The sequence below is a fragment of the Triticum aestivum genome, chromosome 6D (genome assembly GCF_018294505.1).
Source record: "Triticum aestivum cultivar Chinese Spring chromosome 6D, IWGSC CS RefSeq v2.1, whole genome shotgun sequence".
Taxonomy (NCBI): Eukaryota; Viridiplantae; Streptophyta; class Magnoliopsida; order Poales; family Poaceae; genus Triticum; species Triticum aestivum.
Genome location: NC_057811.1, coordinates 486228318 through 486252184, shown reverse-complemented (window position 1 = coordinate 486252184; position 23867 = coordinate 486228318). Strand labels below are relative to the sequence as shown.

The 23867-nt window shown below is 45.7% G+C and overlaps 1 protein-coding gene across 1 annotated transcript; it reads left to right on the top strand.

The window, feature by feature from the left end:
• The first annotated feature begins 16007 nt into the window (after nucleotides 1–16007).
• On the top strand, nucleotides 16008–20022 carry LOC123146255 (nicotinate N-methyltransferase 1). The gene is made up of 3 exons (XM_044565873.1): nucleotides 16008–16780; nucleotides 19415–19479; nucleotides 19583–20022. The coding sequence occupies exons 1-3, from the start codon at nucleotides 16033–16035 to the stop codon at nucleotides 19880–19882; spliced, it is 1113 nt and encodes a 370-aa protein (XP_044421808.1). The 5' UTR covers nucleotides 16008–16032; the 3' UTR covers nucleotides 19883–20022.
• The last annotated feature ends 3845 nt before the right edge of the window (nucleotides 20023–23867 follow it).

Below are 23867 nucleotides of genomic sequence, written 5' to 3'. Positions count from 1 at the left end.
CCGGGTGTTTGGAGCGTAGAAAATTCTTGTGTTTGTCCATATACGGAGCCACCAAGGCGTAATTCTGTATAACTGTGTAGTGTGCTTCAGTGAGAGAATGTCCGTCCATACATATTTTTTGATTCCCTCCTAGCGTGCCTTTTCCATCCAGTCTGCCCTTATGTCGCGATTCAGGAACACCAATCGGCTTAAGGTCAGGAATAAAGTCAATACAAAACTCAATGACCTCCTCATTTCACGGCCCTTGGAGATGCTTCCTTCTGGCCTACCACGGTTATGAACATATTTCTTTAAGACTCCCATGAATCTCTCAAAGGGGAACATATTGTGTAGAAATACAGGACCCAAAACGCTAATCTCTTTGCATAGGTGAACTAGGACGTGCGTCATGATGTTGAAGAAGGATGGTGGCAACACCAACTCGAAACTGACAAGACATTGTAGTAAATCATTATCTAACCTTGGTATGATTTCTGGATCGATTACCTCCTGAGAGATTGCATTGATGAATGCACATAGCTTCACAATGGCTAATCGAACGTTATCCGGTAGAAGCCCCCTCAATGCAACCGGAAGCAGTTGCGTCATAATCACGTGGCAGTCATGAGACTTTAGGTTCTGGAAATTTTTCTCTGCCATGTTTATTATTCCCTTTATATTCGACGAGAAGCCAGACGGTACCTTAATACCGAGCATGCATTCAAAGAAGATTTTCTTCTCTTCTTTAGTAAGAGCGTAGCTGGCATGACCCTGATGTATGCCGTCTTTTCCATGCATACGTCGCTGGTCCTCCCGTGCCTCAGGTGTATCTTTTGTCTTCCCATACATGCCCAGAAGCCAACCAGGGTCACGCAAAGATTCTTCGTCACGTGCATCACGTCGATTGCAGAGCGGACCTCTAGATCTTTCCAATAGGGCAGGTCCCAAAATATAGATTTCTTCTTCCACATGGGTGCGCGTCCGTCAGCATCATTCGGAACAGGTTATCCGCCAGGACCCTTTCCAAAGACTACCTTCAAATCCTTGACCATATCATGTACATCAGCACCAGTACGGTGGTGAGGCTTCGTCCAGTGATCCGCCTCACCTTTGAAATGCTTGCCTTTCTTTCTTACGGGATGCCTGCTCGGAAGAAATCGACGATGTCCTAGGTACACATTCTTCCTACAATTGTCCAAATATATACTGTCGGTATCATCCAAACAGTGCGTGCATGCGCGGTATCCCTTGTTTGTCTGTCCTGAAAGGTTACTGAGAGCAGGCCAATCATTGATGGTCACGAACAACAAGGCCTTTAGGTCAAATTCTTCCCCCATGTGCTCATCCCACGCACGTACACCTGTTCCATTCCACAGCTGTAAGAGTTCTTCAACTAATGGCCTTAGGTACACATCAATGTCGTTGCCGGGTTGCTTAGGGCCTTGGATGAGCACTGGCATCATAATGAACTTCCGCTTCATGCACAACCAAGGAGGAAGGTTATACAAACATAGAGTCACAGGCCAGGTGCTATGGTTGCTGCTCTGCTCCCCAAAAGGATTAATGCCATCTGCGCTTAGACCAAACCATACGTTCCTTGCGTCATCTGCAAACTCCTTCCCGTACTTTCTCTCAATTTTTCTCCACTGTGACCCGTCAGCGGGTACTCTCAACTTTCCGTCTTTCTTACGGTCTTCTCTGTGCCATCGCATCGCCTTGGCATGCTCTTTGTTTTGGAACAAACGTTTCAACCGTGGTATTATAGGAGCATACCACATCACCTTGGCAGGAATCTTCTTCCTGGGGCGCTCGCCCTCGACATCACCAGGGTCATCGCGCCTGATATTATAGCGCAATGCACCGCATATTGGGCAAGCGTTCAAATCCGCGTACTCACCGCGGTAGAGGATGCAGTCATTAGGGCATGCATGTATCTTTTGCACCTCTAACCCTAGAGGGCAGACAACCTTCTTTGCTTCGTACGTACTCTCAGGCAATTCGTTGTCCTTTGGAAGCATATTCTTTATCATTACCAGCAACTTTCCAAATCCCTTGTCAGATACACCATTCTCTGCCTTCCATTGCAGCAATTCCAGTGTGGTGCCCAACTTTTTCTTGTCAGCTTCGTAATTCGGGTACAACAATTTCTTGTGATCCTCTAACATGCGCTGCAACTTCTTCTTCTCCAAATCATTTGCGCAGTTTCTCTCTGCATCGGCAATGGCCCGACCTAGATCATCAGCGGGCTCATCTGATGCCTCTTCTTCAGCTTCTTCCCCCATTGTTGTATCATCGTATTCAGGGAATTCATGGCCAGGATAGTTGTCGTTGTCCTCTTCTTCTTCATTGTCTTCCATCATAACCCCTCTTTCTCCGTGCTTGGTCCAAACATTATAGTGGGGCATGAAACCGGACTTAAACAGGTGGACGTGAATGGTTCTTGACGTAGAGTAATTGTGATCATTCTTACAGACTAAACATGGACAAGGCATAAAACCATCCGCCCGCTTGTTTGCCTCAGCCGCAAGCAGAAAAGTTTGCACGCCATTAATAAACTCGGGAGAGCATCGGTCATCGTACATCCATTGTCGGCTCATCTTCATTACACAACACCGAATAGACCAAATTAATACAAGTTCATACATAAAGTTCATACAAGACTTAAATGCAACAAACAAATAACTCTCTAACTGAAGAATTTAAAAGCAATAACAAATGCGATCAAGATCGCAACTAAGGTAAGAATTGATCCAACAGCATAATGATACCAAGCCTCACTATCAATGACATATTTTCTAATCTTTCTAATCTTCAAGCGCATTTTCTCCATCTTGATCTTGTGATCATCGACGACATCGGCAACATGCAACTCCAATTCCATCTTCTCCCCCTCAACTCTTTTTAATTTTTCTTTCAAATACTCGTTTTCTCTTTCAACTAAATTTAACCTCTCGACAATAGGGTCGGTTGGAATTTCCGGTTCACAAACCTCCTAGACAAAAATATCTATGTCAACTTGATGGGCATAATTTATCATAAACACGAAATGCAACAACTAGTTTTAAAAGAGAATATACCACTTCCGAATCATAACAAGTACGAGGGCCGACGCGGACGGATATCAAAACCATGGCACTATGTATAACAAACAATGTACGGGTAAGATAATTATACGAGTAATTATATATCCAAATCACACAAACATCAATTTGGTAATGTAAAACATTCATGAACAAGAGGCTCACCACAAGGTGGTGCCGGCGACGGAACGGCGCGGGCGATCGACTGTGGTTACGAGGGAGATTTAGAATGCACTAAGTAAACCACACCTACATATGCAAACTAAGTGTTAGTTTTGACCACAAATTGCATATAAATCAAATACTAGCACATATATTTTCTACCAAATTACTAAACTCATAAATTAATCACTATACAAAGCATTGCAAGAGCTAATCTAGCAATGAGAGATGAAAGGACAAAGTTGCTAACCTTTGTGATTATTTGATTGGATGGGGGCCTTCAAATCTTGACAAATTTTGGGCAAAATGTGTGATGAGCTCAAGAGGAAGAGGGGAAGAACAGAGAGGAGAGGGGAAAGGGGAAGAACAGAACGAGCTCGGGTGGACGAAGGGCTTATGTAGGACGACCTTTAGCACCGGTTCGTGCCATGAACCGGTACTAAAGGTGCTGGAGGAGCCCCGGACTGACAACATCCTGCCACCACTCACTTTAGTACCGGTCCGTGGCACGAACCGGTGCTAAAGGTCGGCCACGAACCGGTACTAATGAAAGCGGCTGGCTGGCCGTTGGAACCAGCTCAAAAACAAACCGGCACTAATATGCTTGACATTTGACCCTTTTTGTACTAGTGTCACTGGACTGTCTAACATGTACCAGCTGAGATATTTAGCGACTGGTCAATGTTGGGATATGATCAAGCTACCAACACATATCACAGGGCTACGACACTTGCAAACACTTGATGTGCGCCATAATGTCTATCATCCATTTGATATAGTTCATCTGCCATGCCTGATGTTCTTGGATGTGGACTGGCATTTCGCTCAAACACCTTGTGGCATCGGCAACATGAAGTCTCTGCCATATATAAACGAATTTGATTTGATGGAGAACTCACTAGATAACATCGAGAGTCTTGGAGAGCTAACCAGTCTGGGAGTTCTATCAGTATTCGGCTACCCGTCTGATGCGGCCAGCATCAAGAGAAGCATGGATGCTCTGCGCTCTTCTTTGGGGAAAATCTGTATCAGCTTGGAGTACCTGGGATTGTTTGTCAAAGGCTGCATGGATGGCTTGATGGACTTGTCACCTCCTCCGCGCCGCCTTGAAAGATTCTGGATGGGTGATAGGGTACCAGATAACAATCACGCGGCTTATGATTATCCTGATTGTTGGCCGGCAGAAATGGGTGAGCGCTGGAGCTTTTTCTCTTTCCATGGTTGGAGATCAAAAGCGGATGAGTGCTTCTTTTCCAGGGTCCCTTATTGGATGGGGGAACTCAGTAACCTCAAAGAATTGGAAATCAATGTCGTCGAAGCTAGGACTATTGGTATTCTGGCAGAATTGCCTACCCTCACTATTCTCAGAATATACATCATCGGAGGATTAAGAGGATTCTTTGTCATCCACGCGAGAGAATTCCCTGTTCTAAAACATTTAGAACTCCGGTTGAGCAACCCGTCGTACCTGGCCTTCCAGGCTGGTGCAATGCCCAAGCTCCAGTGGCTCGCGCTGCAGTTCGACGGCCTAAGGTGGTACCAGTACGTGGCTGGTTTTAAATAGCCCGCTATAACACGCTATAATGTTTAGAAGAGGTCCCGCGCTAAGAGTCTTTTGTTCAAACACTTGAGCAAACATTTTAAATAGCTCGCTATAGCTCGGCTATAGCACGCTATAGCATTTAGAAGAGGTCCGCCGCTAAGAGGCTTAGCGCGCTATTTAAAACTTTGGGCTGAACCAGCCGGCATCCAGCACTTGTCAGCACTTGAAGATTTCTTCGCAATAATTGGGATCCGCGGTGTTTTTTTTTCGATAAAGGACATTTCATTGAATAGATATATCGACGTGATACAATCATGTCAAAAGAAAGCCCGGCCTCTGCATAGCTAGATGCACACAGCCAAAAAATCCAGAGCACCCTAAAAATAAAATAATTTGATACAATGCCAAGCAATAAATCGTGTCCAGCCTAAGGAGCGGTAGATCCTATCCGTAAATCACACCGCCATCCATGGGGGTAGAAAACATCCCTGGCCGTACGCTCCAGCCGTGTAGACGCCATCATAAAAATGTCCCTGTCTTCCGGCTTCTGCAGGATAGACCAAGTACGGAGCCATCGTGTACAAATATGAATAACCTGCATAGGAGATGAGACACATTTATTGTTAAAAACCACATCATTCCTGGTAAGCCACATTGCCCAGCATAAGGCCGCCGCTCCCACAAGAATATGTGCAGAAAATTGTTTATCTATACCCCGCAACCAGTTGCCGAACATATTCCGTGCACTACGTGGTGGGTATAAATTCGAAGCTACTTGGACCATAACCCAAACTGCCCGAGCGACCTTGCACTCAAAAAATAGGTGTTTGATAGACTCGTCATGTTGGCAAAAGACACATGTCTTGAAACCATGCCAGTTTCGTCGTGCCAGATTATCTCTAGTTAGGATGACTCCTTTGTTAAGAAACCAGAGGAAAATCTTCACTCTTAGGGGGATTTTTAGTTTCCACAATTTCCTGTTATCTACAGGAACATCACGATGAACCATTGCATCATACATGGATTTGACCGAAAATTTGCCATTCTGATGCAAGTTCCATCGAAAAGTGTCCGGCTCATCTGACAGTTGAATGTCCTCCAGGCGAGTGAGTAATTCATTCCATGCTGTCAGACGAGTGCCCAAAAGATCCCTACGGAAAGAAATATTGGGGTTTTCCTGTCCTAATACTTGTTTGATCGTGACAAATTTATGTCTGACGATCCGATACAAGCTCGGATATTGCACCATTAGTGGAGTGTTCCCTAGCCAGGTATCTTCCCAGAAACGAACCTGAGCACCGTCCCTAACCAAGAAGGTCCCAAATTGGAAGAAGAATTCCTTGGCCTTCATGACACCACTCCAAAAATGTGAATCCCCAGGTTTCCAATGAATTTGAGAAATGGCATTGGATCCCACATACTTGTTGCGAATGATTTCCTGCCATACTCCATTCTCAGTGAGTAATTTATAGACCCACTTGCTGAGAAGAGCGATATTTTTAATCTCAAGGTCTTGGATTCCCAGGCCCCCTTGGCTTTTAGGTCTGCATAATACGCTCCACCTAGCCAGTCTATATTTCTTGGTTTCGTTATCACACTGCCAAAAAAATCTGCATCTAAAGTAATCTAGACGTTGTAGAACCCCTTTCGGCAGGTGGAAGAATGACAACATGTATAAAACCATGTTGCTTAGGACAGAATTGATCAAGATCAATCGCCCCCCATAAGACAAGAGTTTGGCCTTCCAACTGGCTAAACGTTTCTCAAGTCTCTCTTCCACATGCTTCCACTCAGCGATAGTTAAACGCCGAGAGTGTATGGGGATACCCAGATACCTAATCAGAAACTGCCCGAGCTGGCATCCAAAAATGTCGGCATACTCGGGTGCAAATTCTGCAACATCTCCAAAGCAAAAAAGTTCACTCTTATGAAAATTAATTTTGAGGCCAGAAAGTTCCTCAAAGGCACATAAGAGCAGCTTGAGATTTCTTGCTTTATCAAGATCATGATCCATAAAAAGAATCGTGTCATCGGCATATTGTAGAATGGATAGACCATCTTCTACCAGATGTGGGATGACCCCGCTAATTTGACCATCCAGCTTGGCCCGCTCCACTAGGGTAGCTAGCATGTCGGCCACAATGTTAAACAGAATAGGAGATGCGGGGTCGCCTTGACGAAGCCCCTTCCTTGTCTGAAAATAGTTGCCAATGTCTTCATTAACTTTTATGGCCACACTACCGCCAGAGACAAAGCTCTCTACCCAGCGGCACCATTTTGGTGAAAACCCCTTCATGCGTAAGGTTTGCAACAGGAAGGGCCACTTAACTTTGTCATAGGCTTTCTCAAAATCAATTTTAAGAATGACACCGTTCATTTTTTTCCGGTGCAGTTCATGTACAGTTTCGTGCAGGACGACCACTCCATCTAAAATGTTGCGACCTTGCATAAATGTTGTTTGTGTGGGTTTTACGACATGGTCAGCTACACCGTTCAACCGATTAGTCGCTACCTTCGTAAAAAATTTAAAACTTACATTGAGAAGGCAAATCGGTCGATATTGTTGAATACGACTAGCCTCCTTAATCTTAGGCAGTAGGATAATTTCCCCAAAGTTTAAACGAGAAATATCAAGGTCCTCGGAATGCAGTTGGTTAAACAACTGAACCAAGTCTGCCTTAATGACGTCCCAAAAGCATTGATAGAACTCTGCGGGAAAGCCATCCGGTCCCGGTGCCTTGTTGTGTTCCATCTGAAACACAGCGGTTCGAATTTCCTCCTCAGAAAAAGGAGAGGTTAGGAATTCATTCTCCGCTTCCGTAACTTGAGTGATGTCATGAGTAACGGATTCGTCTAGATGAAAATTAGTCTCGGCTGGAGGCCCAAAAAGGTCTTTGTAAAACTTAGTGATAAAATTTCTAAGTGGTACGTCCCCCTCTATTCGGCCTTCGTCCTGGTCAAGGGCGAATATACGCTTCTTTCTATGTCTACCATTGGCTAGCATCTGAAAGTATTTCGTATTATCATCACCTTGTACTAACGAATCCGCCTTGCTACGTTGGTACCATTTAATCTCCTCCTCACGTAGAAGCCGGGCAATCTGCTCGTTAAGATTGCTTTTTTGCTCGATCTCAACAGCAGACAGAGGCCTTACCTCCGCTATTTTATCAAGGGAATCAATTAGGGTAGACAAACGCAATTTTTCTTTTTTGTAAATTCCAGCAGTATGCTTGGCCCATCCTCGAAGGAATCGACGCAAGGCGCGGATTCGATTATTCCATCTTTGGATGGGCGTGTTACCGCAGGGCTGGCGTGCCCACACTTTCTTAACTAGTTCCTGAAATCCCTCTCTAGTGAACCATCCCAGTTCAAATTTAAACTGGTGGCGATTAGAACTCGGGATTGGTTGTCCAAAATCGGTTAGCAACGGAGCGTGATCCGATAAGGCCTCAATTCTTTCAAGTGCCCGAACCGACGCTAGGGGGTATTTGTATTCCCAGTCAGTGGTAACTAGCACCCGGTCCAGTTTTTCAAAGGTCGGCACTGAACGGTTGTTGGCCCAGGTATACTGACGACCAGACATCGTGATCTCCCTCAGATCGAGGCTGTCGATAACAGCATTAAAGAGGAAAGGCCACCTAGTGTCAAACCGATCGTTGTTTTTTTCTTGCTGATAACGAAGGATGTTGAAATCCCCCCCGATTAACATGGGATGAGGATTGTTTCGACAGGTATTAACCAGCTCCTTTAAAAATGCAGACTTAAACTCCTCTTGAGTGGCACCATATATAGCCACCAGACTCCAGATGAAGTTGTCGGACTTATTTCGAAGGTGGAATTTAATATGATACTCCCCCTTTGTCGTGGACAATAGTTGCAAGTATGTAGAGTTAATACCTAGCAATATTCCCCCGGACCTCCCGGTCGGCGGTAAGACATGCCATTCGTAATCAAAACCACATGAAAAGTGGTCCAAGTCACGTGTTGGAAAATCATGTTTACCCGACTCAGTGATAGCCACAAAGTCCAACGAATGATCCTTTACACAATCGGCAATGTGTTTGTGTTTAGCCAAGTCACCAAGACCTCTGCTATTCCAGAACATGCCTCTCATGATGAACCAACTTTATGTTTAGAGACATTTAGTTTCTTAGAAGAGCGCCCTCTTTTCTTTGCTGAGTTAGACTTATTCTTGCGTACTGACGCGACAAGCTCAAAAAGAGTAGTGTCGCGTATAGTATCATCAAGGTATACTTCAGTCGTGTCTTCAACCAGATGAGAGAGAAGCTTGCCTTCATGATTGGCATCAGCGTCCTCATCCTCCTCATCTGACACGAGAGGGTCGACAAAGCTCGAAGACTTGGGAGCAACCGTAAGCCGGTCGAACTCCACTTGTTTTAGAGACTTGACCGAAAAATCTATCTCCTTGTCATTACGTCCTAGTGACACCCCAAGTCTAGTAATATTTGAAGATACTTTGGAATTATCAAAAGACATAAAAGATTTACGAGAGGGGGTACCTTCGAAGTCGAGGTTACGTGCAGCAGTCCTACGCATGGCCTTCACCATAGTGTCCTCGTCGGTGGCTGCTGATCCGTCAGCCCCTACCTGATGACGCCCGCTGCGCCTCAGCAGTGAAGGAGTAACATCGGCCTCGGAGCCCATCACCTCGACTCCGCAAGGCGTGGTGGGTTGCTGCAGCGATGAAGAAGTAGATAGAGAAGGCTGCTCCTCAGCCTCCTCAAGCCCGGGGGACGGCGCCCCTCCCGGTGACGTAGGAGTTGAAGATAACGCGCGAAGCACTGCCATGGCAGACTCCTGGCTAGCTCGCACAGATGGGGAGAATATCACACCGCCACGTCGAGTCGGAGAAGCAGGAGTGGGCGATGATGACGGTGAAGGAGCGGTTCCCTCCGGCATGGGGCGCCCGCGAGTCTCCACATGGGGGTTAGGCGGCGGCGACCAGCAAGTCGAAGGTGGCGGCGTCGAGAGCCGTGGCTCCAACGTCGTAGGAGAAGCAGCCCTAGACGAAGTATCCGACCCCGAGGAAGAAGGCCCCCTTAAAGGCGATGGAGCAGCCATGGTGGGTAAGCCTCGATTAGGGCTCGTAGGTGTGATGACGGAGGCCATCTGCATGGGCACCACACCACCCGATGAAGTAGGGTCTGAGGAATTGTTGGATGATGAAGTGGGTTTGGACCTCTTGCTTGTATCATTGTTCCTCACTGAGTCCTCCCTGTCATGCCCCTTGTCGCCCCCTAGATCATCGTCGTGCTCCCAGACTCGAGGTACAAAGTCACTATCAACGTGAAAGTCCGCTTCTTCAAGACTGTACCGGAACTCATAGCCTTTCCTTTGAACCACCACGTCGGAAGAAAGAGAGTCCAGTGTGCTGCTTTTGAAAGAATCAAGGTTCAGTACCGCTACTTGGATACGAACAATTCCTCTCCGACGCAAACAAAGAAGATCAACATCGAGAGTAGAACCAATCACCGAGCCGACTGCCCAAAGCCCCAAGAAATGTCGGAGAGCGTGAGGCACCCCATGCACATGAACCCAGATAGGAATTAGCTCGAAGCGGTGTGGTATCTTCTCTGAATTCCATGGCTTAAACTCGATAGTGACATTGTGAGATTTGATAAATACTACGAAGCCAGTCACCCTCTGTAAGACCTCCTCACTCGGAAAGGACATGAGAAAAGCGTCCTTGCCGTGCGGTATAGCCTCCCACGTCCACTGTTGTTGGTACTGAGCAATTTTAGCAACCTCTGCCTCCACGATACTGGGAGTAATAGAGCCACCAGAAATAGATACCAGCGCCGTCAGTGAATCCTGTGGTGCAAGATCCTCCCTGCAAACATTGTCAGGCATCTGGAAAAAAGCCATACTTTCAGTTCCATAACCACATAACATCGCCACCGGCTTCGGCAACTTGAGAGCAGGGCAGCGCCGCGTGGTCATCGGATGGTTATTTTTGTTACAAATGAAACAGAACTGCTGCGTCTCGCAATCATCATTTGTGTGTCCTGCAGATTGGCACTTCGAGCACCATACCTTCTTAGCATTAGCTATCCCGTCTGCTGCCCCAGAAGATTGAATGGTATGCTGCTGGTGTAACGCGCTGACCTGCAACGGGGTGTTCTGCCCATACCCCACTGCCATCATAGACGAAGCAGCGGGCACCTGCACCAAAGGCGGCATCGCATAGGCCGCCGGTGGAATAGAGGTAGGTGGTACAACAGCTCCCTGGTGAACCTTGGGGCGACCACCCTTGCCGCCCTTTGGCTTCCGAGGACGTGCGCCTGCTTGGGCACTGGCGGTGGCCTGATTTTGTGGCACTTGGGCGCTGAAACCGGCCGCCATCTGCATACCGGCTGAACCAGGGTGTTGCATGGGCTGGAATTGTTGCTGCTGCACATAACCAGGCGACGGCTGAAGAAGAACCGGCTGCTGATGCATGTACTGACCCGGGCCGGCGAAGAAAGGCTGCTGAAAGTGAGGTTGATACGTTGTTGGCTGCTGCATAGGCTGTTGCTGTATCTGAGGCTGCTGCGCCGGCACGAAACCACCCGGCGTCCCATACGGCTGCGCGGCCTGCACCGGTTTATAGACACCCGGAGTGAAGCCAGGCGCGCCGCCCGTCGAAGAAGAAATCGACTGGGAAGAAGCAGGGGGCTGCAAGGGCTGCTGACCGGTGGTGATGCCTGGCGGCGCAGAAGGGTCGCCGCGCGTCATCGTAGGAGAGGCGACGACGGCAGCGAAGGTACGATCGAAATTAGGGTTCGCCCGTAGCGCCTTCCTGTTCCACATATGACGAAGCCAACGGCCGAGATCCACCATCCGAAGTGGACGCACAGGATCCACCTGCGTGCCTGCTGCAGCCGCCGATGTCGGATCGGCAACAGCTAGCGTAGAGACGGCCCGTCCAGGTTGGCCCGAGAGCTGCGGAGGCCCACGGAACTCCGGCGAACTGCCTCCATCTCCGAGACATGCTCGCGGCAGAAGATCGCCCAGCGTTCGTGGCGGTGACAACCGCGGCGGCGGGACCGGGCCGATCCAGGGCTTGATCAGAGGCCTCGACCAGCCAGGAACCCCGGGGACGCCGCGAGGGAAAGCTGCAGCCGTCGCCGCCACATTCGAAGAGGAGGCCGCCACGCCTTCCAACGAGGCCGGCGAGGGATCTCCGCTCTTGTCCGACCTGCACACAAGAGAAAAAACACCTACCTGACGACCTGAAGGCCTCTCCCAGACCCTAGATGCAGGTGTAGGGTAGCCGATGTCAGCCCAGAATTCTTCCGCCAGTTCCTCGTCCGTTTTCCTCCGGCGAACTGCAGAAGGCAAAACAGGAGGGTCGAGGGAAGAGTCGCCGGCCTCTTGCGACGGCTCCTCCGCGTCAAGGCAGGAGAAACGGGATCCCGAGGTGGCCGCCGGCGTCGGCGACCAGCAAGGAGCCAGAGTCAGTCGCCGCCGAGAGGCGATCCGCATTTCACGCCCTCGACCGTTGTCCCTCTTTGTGGCAGATTGGGATCCGCGGTGTTAGGGGGGCATGAAAGGACATGGGCTGATGCTCAGTCTGCCTTGAAGACTTCTATCGAGTTGCATCCCAATCATCCTCGCCTTCACATCACAAGTGTGTATGATCGTCATTTTAAGACTTTCCCGTCTGATGATTCTAGTGGGGTTGCGGCGCCTCTGAACCGGGGTGCTGACGGCATCTGATGATGTCTCCTATTCCATGGGCTACCATACCCCCTTAAACTCAAGTCTGAGACGTTGGGGAAGAACTCAGCAGTATGCAGCAGCTTGCAATCAGCCTCTGCATTTTATCGTTTCTGATTTCAGTGTGTTTATTTTCCTTTTTTTTTTAATCAAACTGCTGTTTGTGTAATAAACTGAATGTTTTCTCTTTGTGTAATAAACTGGATGTTATCTGTTTGTCCTTCCTACGTGCTACTTCACCATTTCTTTTGTCAGCTGGCTCAAAGAAGAGCAGCAACTCCATATATACCTTTCCCTCACCAAAACCAAATTGCACGCCCACTCACCAATCGGCCGAGATCATAGCTAGCCTGCCCCATGAAAGAAGCAACAGCTAGCTAGCTATATCTATCTGTCAGCACTCACCAGACGCATCACGCTTGCATGTAACAGGAATCCTAATCCCAGAAATCAAACTGACAGATAAAATGAAGAAGCGAACCCCGCCGAGGTCCCCACGAAATTAACATGCATATCAAGAAAGATGCAAAAGGCATATAGTTTACATTGTGCTAGGATCATATTCAAAGTCCTAAACATGGTTTCACAATTTTTACTGAAAGGTCTGAATGGGCCATTCATCTAACTTGCTGATTTGATTTGATTTTTTTTTTTAAAGAAGGTTAACCATAGCCTCTAAACTCAACCATATATTATTATTTATCAACCAATGTTAAGCAATGATGCCGAACAAATCCAATTACAGAAAAAATAGCCCAAGTCAATTTAAATTATACATAATATGTCTAGCGGACTATCCCCACAAACCTACCACCAACCCTAAGGCCGATTAATCAATTGGTGGAGCAACATGTGACCGAACAAAGACGTAAGACTCCCAAACATCTTGAGAAATCACCACTCACGCCGATATTGGCTCATCTGATCTGAAGTCAAATAAGATGCTAACACCCTCATAGCAAAGTAGAATTTCAAGTTAACACCTTCAACAAAAAAGAAAACAACGACACATGCACCAACACTACTAGATCTTGCATGAAGGCTAAATTGTGACTTTTCATCTGGAGATAACAAGATAACTACCTCCGTGTCAATCATCCAGTCATCGACCACTCATCCCTCTCACACATAGCCGGCCAAAGGAGAATTAGTTGGAAGAAAAGATGACATCACGTCTCTTCCCAGCGCTATGCCGCTATCGCATCACCAATCAAACTCATTGGTTTTTCTAAAAATATATGTAATTTTAGTCATACTCATAATCATTACAAATACTCTTTCTGATCCAAAAAAAGTGTCGTGGCTTTAATTCGGTTTTAGTTTAAATTTGAACTAAAGCCACTACACCTTTTTCTTAGATCGGAGGGAGTACATTGTTTTGGATCTAACATCCAAAAAGATTTAAAAGTATTCTCTCCATAAACAAATATAAGACGTTTTAGATCACCAAGTAGTGACCTTATACGTCTTATATTTGTTTACAGAAGGAGTAACTCTTACGAGTAAGAATTGCAATAATATCTATTGTAGATTTTGCTACATGGTATCATCCTCTGCAAAATGAAATACCCTCAAAACTTCAGTAAAGAGACTGCAATTAGATTGGGGTGACGATATTGTCACTCGTTCACCTGCACAAACTTTGACTACCAATAAAAGTTTCTAAAAGTCGCCCATCTAAAAAGATGAGAAGTCTTGAGTGACAAACATATACTTATGCCAGAAAAGATCTCACGAAAGTGCAGATGTCGAATCACAAAATTTTCACTACAATACTAAAGAATTTTTTTAACTCCACACAAAATAATACCCATTGATGAAGAGGCCAGAATGGGCATCCGCACATGGCCTCAAATCACCTGGTGCTAGAAAAAATCCCAACAAAGTCAGATCATTAGTTCTGTATACGGGGAGCTCAAACATCCCAACAATTGCCCATGCCGGACCGACCGATAGCCCTGTTTTGTCAATCGCCCACATGGACATGTCTGGTCGCATTTTTTCGATAAAGGGTGAATTTTATTGGCATAAAATAGAACATCAAGAGGAAGCAAACACCTTGAGCACACATCCGGTCTATGCATAAATGTGATGTACACAGTCAGCACCAGCACACACGTATACAAAAACACGCCGGCAGTTAGCGAAGTCATATCAAACCAAAGCTATGTGTAGGCGAGAAAAAAAACCCAAGACGATCAAATCCTCGATCGGTAAACTATAGCAAAGATCATATCCGGGCCAACCATCTTATAACACCACACAGACAACAAGGTTCTTCAACAACAATAGCTTCATTTCCTTGGCAAAAAGTATTATGACGCATTAATACTCTGGACCGTGGTTATATATGGCGGGTAAGGAATGGACGAAATATTTGGAGGAGACGTTCCACTTACTATGAGATGCAGGTGGTAAATTCATCAATCTGAAAAAAAAAATCATTGTCCAGTCTTACAAAGTTGCTCGTAGACATAGGATGCGCGTGCATGTATTCATAGGGATGAGTGTATCTGTATACAAGCGTCTTTGATGGATGCTACTATGTTAAAAAATCAGTATCGATGATTCCCGTTTAAATCAAAATAAATAAATTATTGGTGAACAAATCCGATTTGATGGTCATATGAGGTGACGTGCTGCCACGCGCATTCCTCTCAACTCGCATACTCTACATCATACTCCTCTCCGGCTCTCCCTAAAGCACGCTGCCATGCCGCCCTGAGATTTATCAGTCCCACATGTCACTGTCGTGGAGGGACTAGCCCTATGGTACGGTAAGCCGCGTGTACTCTTTTTTTTAGGGTTAAGCCGCGTGTACCTACATATGCGATAGATGGGGCACCGTACGGCCGGGCTCGCTCACTTTCGCACCGCTCCATCTCATCGAAAATATCGTCGCCGCACTCGCCGGCAGTCGAGCCTGCCGCCGCCGCCACGGCTACGTCCCAAGTATATAGAATTTTTTGATAAGTTAAAATTTAATTAAGTTTATAGGGAAAGCTATTAACATCTAAAATACCAAAAATATAAAATATGAAACTGCATGTTGCGGCGAATCTAATGATATACATTTGGCATTCTAGATATAAATTATTTCTTCACAAACTATATCAATTTTATGAGGTTTGACTTTTCAGAAAAACTAAATGCACCACATTATGAAATCGGAGAGAGTAATAATAGGCTAAATTAAACTAACCATCTCACCAGATAACGAAGCCATCTCGAAAGCAACCACTATAAAATACTATCGCCGTATCCCCTCAAAATCTGAAAACAAATCATTTTGGTGAACCGATCCGATTTGATGGCCACATGAGGTGACGTGCCGCCCCGCGGTCATCCCTCCAACTCGCACTCTCTACACCCGTACCCCTTTCCCTCTCCACGCTGCCTGCGGCCCCGCGGTTAAGTTGGTCCCACGTGTCATTCCTTGGAGGGACTATCCTGTGGTACGGGCGGCATCGTGTGCCTACATAGCCGATAGATGTGGCGCCGCAGGGATGGGCCGGACTCGCTCACTCCCACCACTCCACCTCATCGAAAATGTCGTCGACGCCGACCCAGCCGCCGGCAGCCGAGCCCGCCACCGCCACCGGTGCGGAGATGTCGCCGCCGGAGGCGCGGCTGGCGATGATGGAGCTGGCGAACATGATAGCCGTCCCGATGGCGCTGACGGCCGTCATCCGGCTGGGCGTGCCGGCCGCGGTGTGGGCGGGCGGCGCCAACGCGCCGCTCTCGGCCGCGGAGCTGCTCCCGCCGGGCCACCCGGACCCGTCCGTCCTCGAGCGGCTCCTCCGCCTGCTCGCCTCCCGCGGCGTCTTCTCCGAGCACGCAGCCGACGGCCGCCCGGAGCGCCGGTATGCGCTGACCGCCGTGGGGCGCACCCTGGTGCCCTCGGGCGCCTCCGGCGCGTCGTACGCCGACTACGTGCTGCAGCACCACCAGGACGCGCTGGTGCTGGCGTGGCCGCGGCTGCACGAGGCCGTGCTGGACCCCGCCGGCCCGGAGCCCTTCGCGCGCGCCCACGCCGGCGTCCCCGCCTACGCCTACTACGGCCAGGACCGGGAGGCCAACGAGGTGATGCTCCGCGCCATGACCGGCGTGTCGGAGCCGTTCATGGAGGCGCTGCTGGACGGGTACGAGGGCGGGTTCGAGGGCGTGGCCACGCTGGTCGACGTCGGCGGCAGCTCCGGCGCCTGCCTGGAGATGATCATGCGCCGGGTGCCCACCATCCGCGAGGGCGTCAACTTCGACCTGCCCGACGTCGTCGCCGCCGCGCCCCCCATCGCCGGTGAGACCCTCAATCGATCCCCCAATCCCCTCTACCTACTACCCTGCCTACCTCATACGGATTGGTCGTAAGATATATTCCTATCATGATCCAGTGGTTGAAAGCTGAAACAGATTAACTAACAAACAAATCTGCACGAGCACAGCACCACAACTGACAGTGACAATGTCACGAGCGATCGGTCGATCCATCACTCCAAGAAGAATACCGGCCGACCAAAGCAGACATGGCACACGCGAGTCACGTGATAGTGTTTCTAGCGTACACCAGCATGCAGATCGGGACACGATCGAGGTGCACCCATGGATCCATCACCACCACACACAGAGAGCATAAATCTAAAGAAACAGATGTTGTTTTCGGCGGCATCGGCATCGGCATCGGCAGACGGGTTTGATAATGAGGTTTCGAAGCGCACTGATTAGGGTAAACTATGCATAATGCACTCCTGCCCATGATAGTGACGTTGGTTTCAGAGTACAGATGTGCTGGATTTTTACCTAACCTGCTAAAAATGAAATGGTAGGCACGGTTTTTGTTGCTTTTTTTTTTTGTTATGGATTTGTAGCGCGCTTGTGGTAAACCATGCATTTCTTACCATCTTGGTTCAGAATGTTTTACATGTTCAGAGTCCAGAGTGTCAACATCAGCAGTAGATGAGTTTGATAGTGAGGTTTCAGTTGAGAGCACACTTGTGTTGCTTGCCATCTTGGCTTCAGAAAAAAAAATTGTACCTGTTCAGCGTTCAGATTGATTGTGCTGGTCGCATGAAGCAATCCCAGATGAGGTAAATACACCGGGAGTCTTCAAACTTGCACGCGACGGTCAGTTTGATGCACAAACTTATAAAATACGTGATTCTAGTCATCGAACTTGTGCGGACGTGCAAATACGGTCACATATCCCGTACATGGGCGTATCCGATGCTTGGCTGCCTGCTGTCAGCAACAGATGGCGCTCAGCGCGGCGTGTTTTTGCACAAAACCCCATAGCCTTTTTTATTTGTGAAAAAATAACAACTGGTGGGTCCCACTTATCAGTATATAGCGAAATTTAAATACGAAAAAGTGTGTCGCCCAGTCTAGAACACACGCCTAAGGCGAGGACACAATCCGGCCAAGCCACTCCAACCCAATCCTGTGGATGTTTACGTAGGATAACTTTGCTTTACTGTACTATAACGAAGGAGCTTGTGTAGCAGAAATGGGTTCCATTTTGTGCGGCCTATTTTGCATCTGCTCTCCTTTTTTTTACAGATTAATAGATATGTAGTATGTAAATTATAATCTCAATAATAAAATGACTTCCAAATATTGTTCATTTATTATTTTAAAATAATATTTATGAATTGTAAAAGATATTTGCATAATTATAATACAAATATTTTTTAAATATTCATCATTGCAAAAACATTGTTTTCAAAATTTGTAGAATAACTTTAAAAATAAAAATAATAATTTTAAAAATAGTAATAATTAAAAAATGTATGTATAGTTGCACCTGTTCGTTTTTTTGAAATTTTTGAAGCAGAAAACTTTGTTCATGTATTATTTTAAGATAATATTGTTAATTAAAAAATTGTGTCATAATAATATAAGTATTTTTATAATTACTATTCATAAATATTATTTTAATTATACAAGAATTTCAATAATTATACACACGTTTTTATAATCTTATGTTTGTATAAGTAAAATATTCATAATATAAAATCTAAAGTCTTGGTATGAATATTTAATCGTATCTAATATGTAAATTATATTTTCTTTTTGAATATAAATCATGATTAAAAATTATACACAAGTGAATATTCATAAATATTTAATAAATATTGTATTCATCATTCTGTATAATTTAAATATAAGCCACGAGTGTACAATTCTTTTTGTATTCATTATTTTTTTATTTAATAACATTTTAAATGTCTGTATTAAATAAATATATTTTATGTAATACACAAGTTTATATTTCATAAACTGTTGACTCTACATTTTACTTGTAGTAAGTCACGTCATGTGCACGACACATATTTAGTTGATAATCCCGGACGTTTTCAGTATAAGTGAAATTATATCTCATGTTAGACATGTAAATGTTCCTGTTGCAATGGTTGGGTCTTTCTTGTGCCTACCTGAGCTAGCTAGATCGAAGACCCACCACCCGCGCTTCTGTACCAATGATGATTTTTTTCTGCAAATAAACAAAGGCGAGGCTGTTTTACGCAAGAACATGTCGCACTGAGTGCCATCTTGTCATTGACAGTGGGCCTTGCACACTCTGGCCTGCCAAGCAAGCATCGGATACGTCCTCGTACGGGATATGTGACCGTATTTGCACGCTCGCGCAAGTTCGATAACCAAAATCACATATTTTAGAAGTTTGTGCACTAAACTGACCGTCGCGTGCAAGTTCTAAGACTCCCAGTGTATTTACCTCATCCCAGATCTCCAGATTTCCAGTCCATTTTGTCCCTACCTAACCTGCTAAATTGGTAGCAGGACACATTTGCATGGCTTCTACTCATCTTATATCGTGTGGGACGGAAGGAGTAGTATTTAAATTTGCAGTATCAAGACATACACATTTCTTAATACAGTACTTAACAATGGTGACACCTGCAAATTCAAAATGCAGGAGTGAAGCATGTGGGTGGAGACATGTTCAAGTCCATCCCCTCGGGCGACGCCATCTTCATGAAGGTGTGCATTGGCCTCAAGTCCATGAAATTCAGACACACCGGTCACATATTACCAAAATCAAACAAGATTTGATCTGGGGCACATTTTGTTTTCCTTCCACCAGTGGGTACTGACGACGTGGACCAACGACGAGTGCACGGCGATCCTCAAGAAATGCCACGAGGCGCTGCCGAAGGGCGGGAAGCTGATTGCGTGCGAGCCGGTGGTGCCGGAGACGACGGACGCCAGCACGAGGACGAGGGCGCTGCTGGAGAACGACATCTTCGTCATGACCACCTACCGGACCCAGGGGAGGGAGCGGTCGGAGGAGGAGTTCCGGCAGCTCGGCCTCACCGCCGGCTTCGCCGGCTTCCGGGCCCTCTACCTCGACCCTTTCTACGCCGTCCTTGAGTATGTCAAGTGATCAGGTGGCTTAGATCTCACCTCTCCACCCAATTGTTTTCTCCCATGTAACAGAAATTGAACAAGGAGGTCGGGTGTATGACGCCCTGTTAGGTTGGACATGCATTTCGAGTTCTGCAGCAAGATCATCTCTTCAAACTATTCCAAGTGCACCTATACATTTTGCGAGTAGTAACAAAGCACCATCACTACAACTTACACATAAACTATTTTTTATTGTTGATTTTAGGATAGCTAATTAGTCTTGCCGGCTGGTGTGCACACATAACTACATTGGAGGGGAGTTGTGGAATACATTCTTGCAGCAATTATTCTTAGAAGGACCATCTATTGGCAAGTTGCCTAAATTTTCTTTGGTGCCAGTCACTTTTTTATTAAATAAACATAGCAAAAACGAAAACGAAAAACTAGTAAAGACACAAACAAAATATACAATAAAAACATATGTTATTCTAAGATAGAATGAATTAAGGGAATTACTTCCAACTTGAAAAAATAATTAAAGGCATTGATATTTCCCTAAAATAAAATAAAAAGGAACAAAGAAAACATAAAACAAATGATGACAAAAAGTTGCACACATATTGCATACGACTTGCATCGTGTAACTTTCAATTCTTTTTAAATCACATGTAACTGTATCCAAGTATAGTTTGGATCATAGACCCAAGAAATCGCAGAATAAGTCCTACGACTGAAAACTACAATAAAATCTCTCGGAGATTTTTTTGCCATGCTACGCGTGTATATATAGGCGCTTGCATTGGCGAGGTATGCGTAACTTACACTTATATTAAATTAAGAGAGATTTACTGAAAGTGGTATATTGTATACACAACTACAATCCTCATTTATATATGATCACAAAAGACAATACTAAAGTCCTCATTTATGTATGACACAAAAGATAGTGTTCAATCGTACCACGATATGACTACATACGCCTCCACCTTGGCATATACGATGTCGAACTTCTAGATTTCCCTATTGTTTATGAGAAAATTGCTTCTATACCATTGACAACCTCTGCAATGGCTCATTTGCCATCCAATAAAGCTCCAATGGTTATATACAAAACACAAACAAATTCTATTGCTTATATACCACTAGCAAATTAGTCTAGCATTATCTCAGTCCGGTAAGTGGCCAAAATGACTGCACTGCCTCAATGGCAAATAAGCAACAACTGTAAAACATGTCCAGAAAAAAAATTGACAGCATTCCCCCTCCAGAAAAAACATAATGACTACCTAACAATTCCAGCTTATAAATAATTCCAGCAACAGATTAATACTCAAGAAAATTTAGATCATTTAGAAGAGATTCAACAAACACCATATTAAATCTTACACAATCAATACCAAGTTCACATCATCCAGAACCAAAATACCACAACCGAAGTATGTTGTTCACACAAGCAAGTCTCTGAATAAAATAGCATACACATTAAGAGTTACGATACATAAATAATACGCGAGATTTTTGAGAATTTCACAGTTTCAACTTTTTTTTTGCTTCGACTGGCCATTGCTTGGCTGTGGGGGAGTGGTGGCGCCGGCGGGGGTTCCGTCATTGGGCTCGCTAGAGGTCGGCGCTGCGCGTGCGTGTGTGCGGATTGGGATGGTCGGGCGTGTGACTGGGGTCATGAAGATGGGGAGGGTTGGGTGCATGTGTGAGTTGAATTTTTTTTAATCTAAAGTGAGGGTAAAATTGCAAATTTGTGAGGAAGGTGACAGGACCATGGAGACTATCTAACGTCAAACAAACAACAATGGCAAATAATCAATAGAATTTGTTTGTGTTTGGTATATAAGCACTGGAACTTTGTTGGATGTCAAATGAGCCATTGTCGATGGTATAGAAGCAATTTTCTCTTTATTTATCTTACCATCCTCTAGCAATGTCGACTATGCCTAGTTGCAAACTAGTATTATGCTAATTATTAACAGGCCCGACCTGAGTGGGGGCAGGGGGCGGCCGGCCTGGGGCACCAAAATTGAGGGGGCCTCCCCGGGTCTATAGGTACACTATGGGTCGGCCATGGGTTAAGGAGGTAGTCAGGCGTAGACACAGACAAACCTAGCGATTTTTACAATGATTATTTCTTAGTTGTGATTGAATTATAAACATGGTGCATGTGTTAATTGTTTCTCTTCTATTGCGGAACTATATGGTTCCACCGGAGCTTTCGATACCCTTAAGACATGGGGTTCTAATTGTGAAAGTAGTTATACTAAAATATTGTTTATACTAAACATTATTACTTTTGGATTATAAGTTATTATATTGCAAACCAAAAAGCATTATAACTTTTGATATATAATTACTATGTTGCAAATCTAAAATATGCTTATAACCTTTATCATGCAAATCTAAAGTGATATTTATTGTTGTATTTAATAAGAACAAGCCACAGATCTTAAATCTACTTTCAAATTATGTTTACATTGAAAGATTTCGCTAGATTGGACCCCATTTGAGTATAGGAAAAACATAAAAAGGCAAATTCACATTCATGTATAGAATAATTTGTGTATGTGTAACACAATGTGTTTATATATGTATTTTCTTTGTAGTATTTTTAAAAAGACTTGCACAATTTATGGTCTAACAAATACTTTAAGAGAAATTTGCAAGTATGGCTGTCAAGCTTATAGAAAATTCTAGAGGCTGTAGGGGGTGAACAAATGGTTCGTCCTCGAATTCCCTTATTTTCTCACTTTCTAGCTGGCACTACCCAGTCATTCATTTTTTTTGTGCTCGTTCAAATTTTTTTTGCTGCATCCATGATTACATGACAACAATTTTTGTAACATGTAAAATAATTAGAACCTAGTCTAAGTACAAAACTATTTTCTGTACTTGGTTCGATTTATTGCTATATAATTTAAGGATTTTTACATCTGTTCCCCTGGTTCCTTAGCTCTACCCATCCATCCCCACGCTCTTAACTTTTGCTCAATTTTCCCCACTCCCTTGCCTGAAACCCTCAGAAGAGGTCACAACGGACGTCGTCGTCGGGTCCTTGCTTTGATCGTTAACTCTGACGAGTGGGGCCGCGTTGGGGGTGTAGCTGTTCGACCGTTGGGCCGTGGTTTCGTTGGGCCGTCCCTTGCATTAAACGTCTGCGCGCGCCGCCACGACAGAATCCTGCTATGCATGCACCCAACAAGCCTGCCTGCATGCGACGATGCGCCGACCGAGCCTGCATGCGCTGATGCGTGCCACCACGATGCATTGACCGAGCCGCTTTCGTGCATGCCAGCCGCCACGGATGCATCGACGGTCGCTGCCGCTGGTTCCTCTCTTCTCACACACTTGTCTCCTCGATTTAGAACCCGTTTTGCTATGACAAATAAATTGAACAAATATGTTGTGGCTGCATGCACTAGCTAGGTGGCTACATATTTGTGGCTTGTGTAAGAAAAGAAGGGTTCGTTGTGGCTGCATGCACTAGGTGATTACTAACAAAGCGAGCACTCTAAGAAAACAATCAACATACATGTACATAGGGCCATCAAGCCCATAGCACGATCACATAGTTGAAACTAGGAGTAACATCATGATAGAATAGATAGAAAACTTAATAATAGAACTTGATAAAAGGGCAAACAAGCCCATACCATCTCTCACATAGTTCAATGGGATTACAACTTAACATAACATAGACTCAAAAAAATAGATAGAGGGTTTAGAACCCTAGACGCCGCCTTATCCACCTCTCTCCTCCTCCGGGCGCCCTTCACTGCTCCTCCGGGGCGTTGTCGACGGGGTACGGAAGAGTGTGCATGCGGGACGCGGTGGGGAAGATGTTGGTGTACTTCGTGAACATGTTGTGGGTGGTGAAAGCGATGAACTCGCAGACACACCAAAACACCCGGCCGAGGAGGTAGAAGGCGTCGAATGTGTTGGTGAAGTGGGCAAGGAGAGCAACCACCACCCCGTTTTGGATGACCTCCTCGACACGGAACATCCTTGGAGATCCC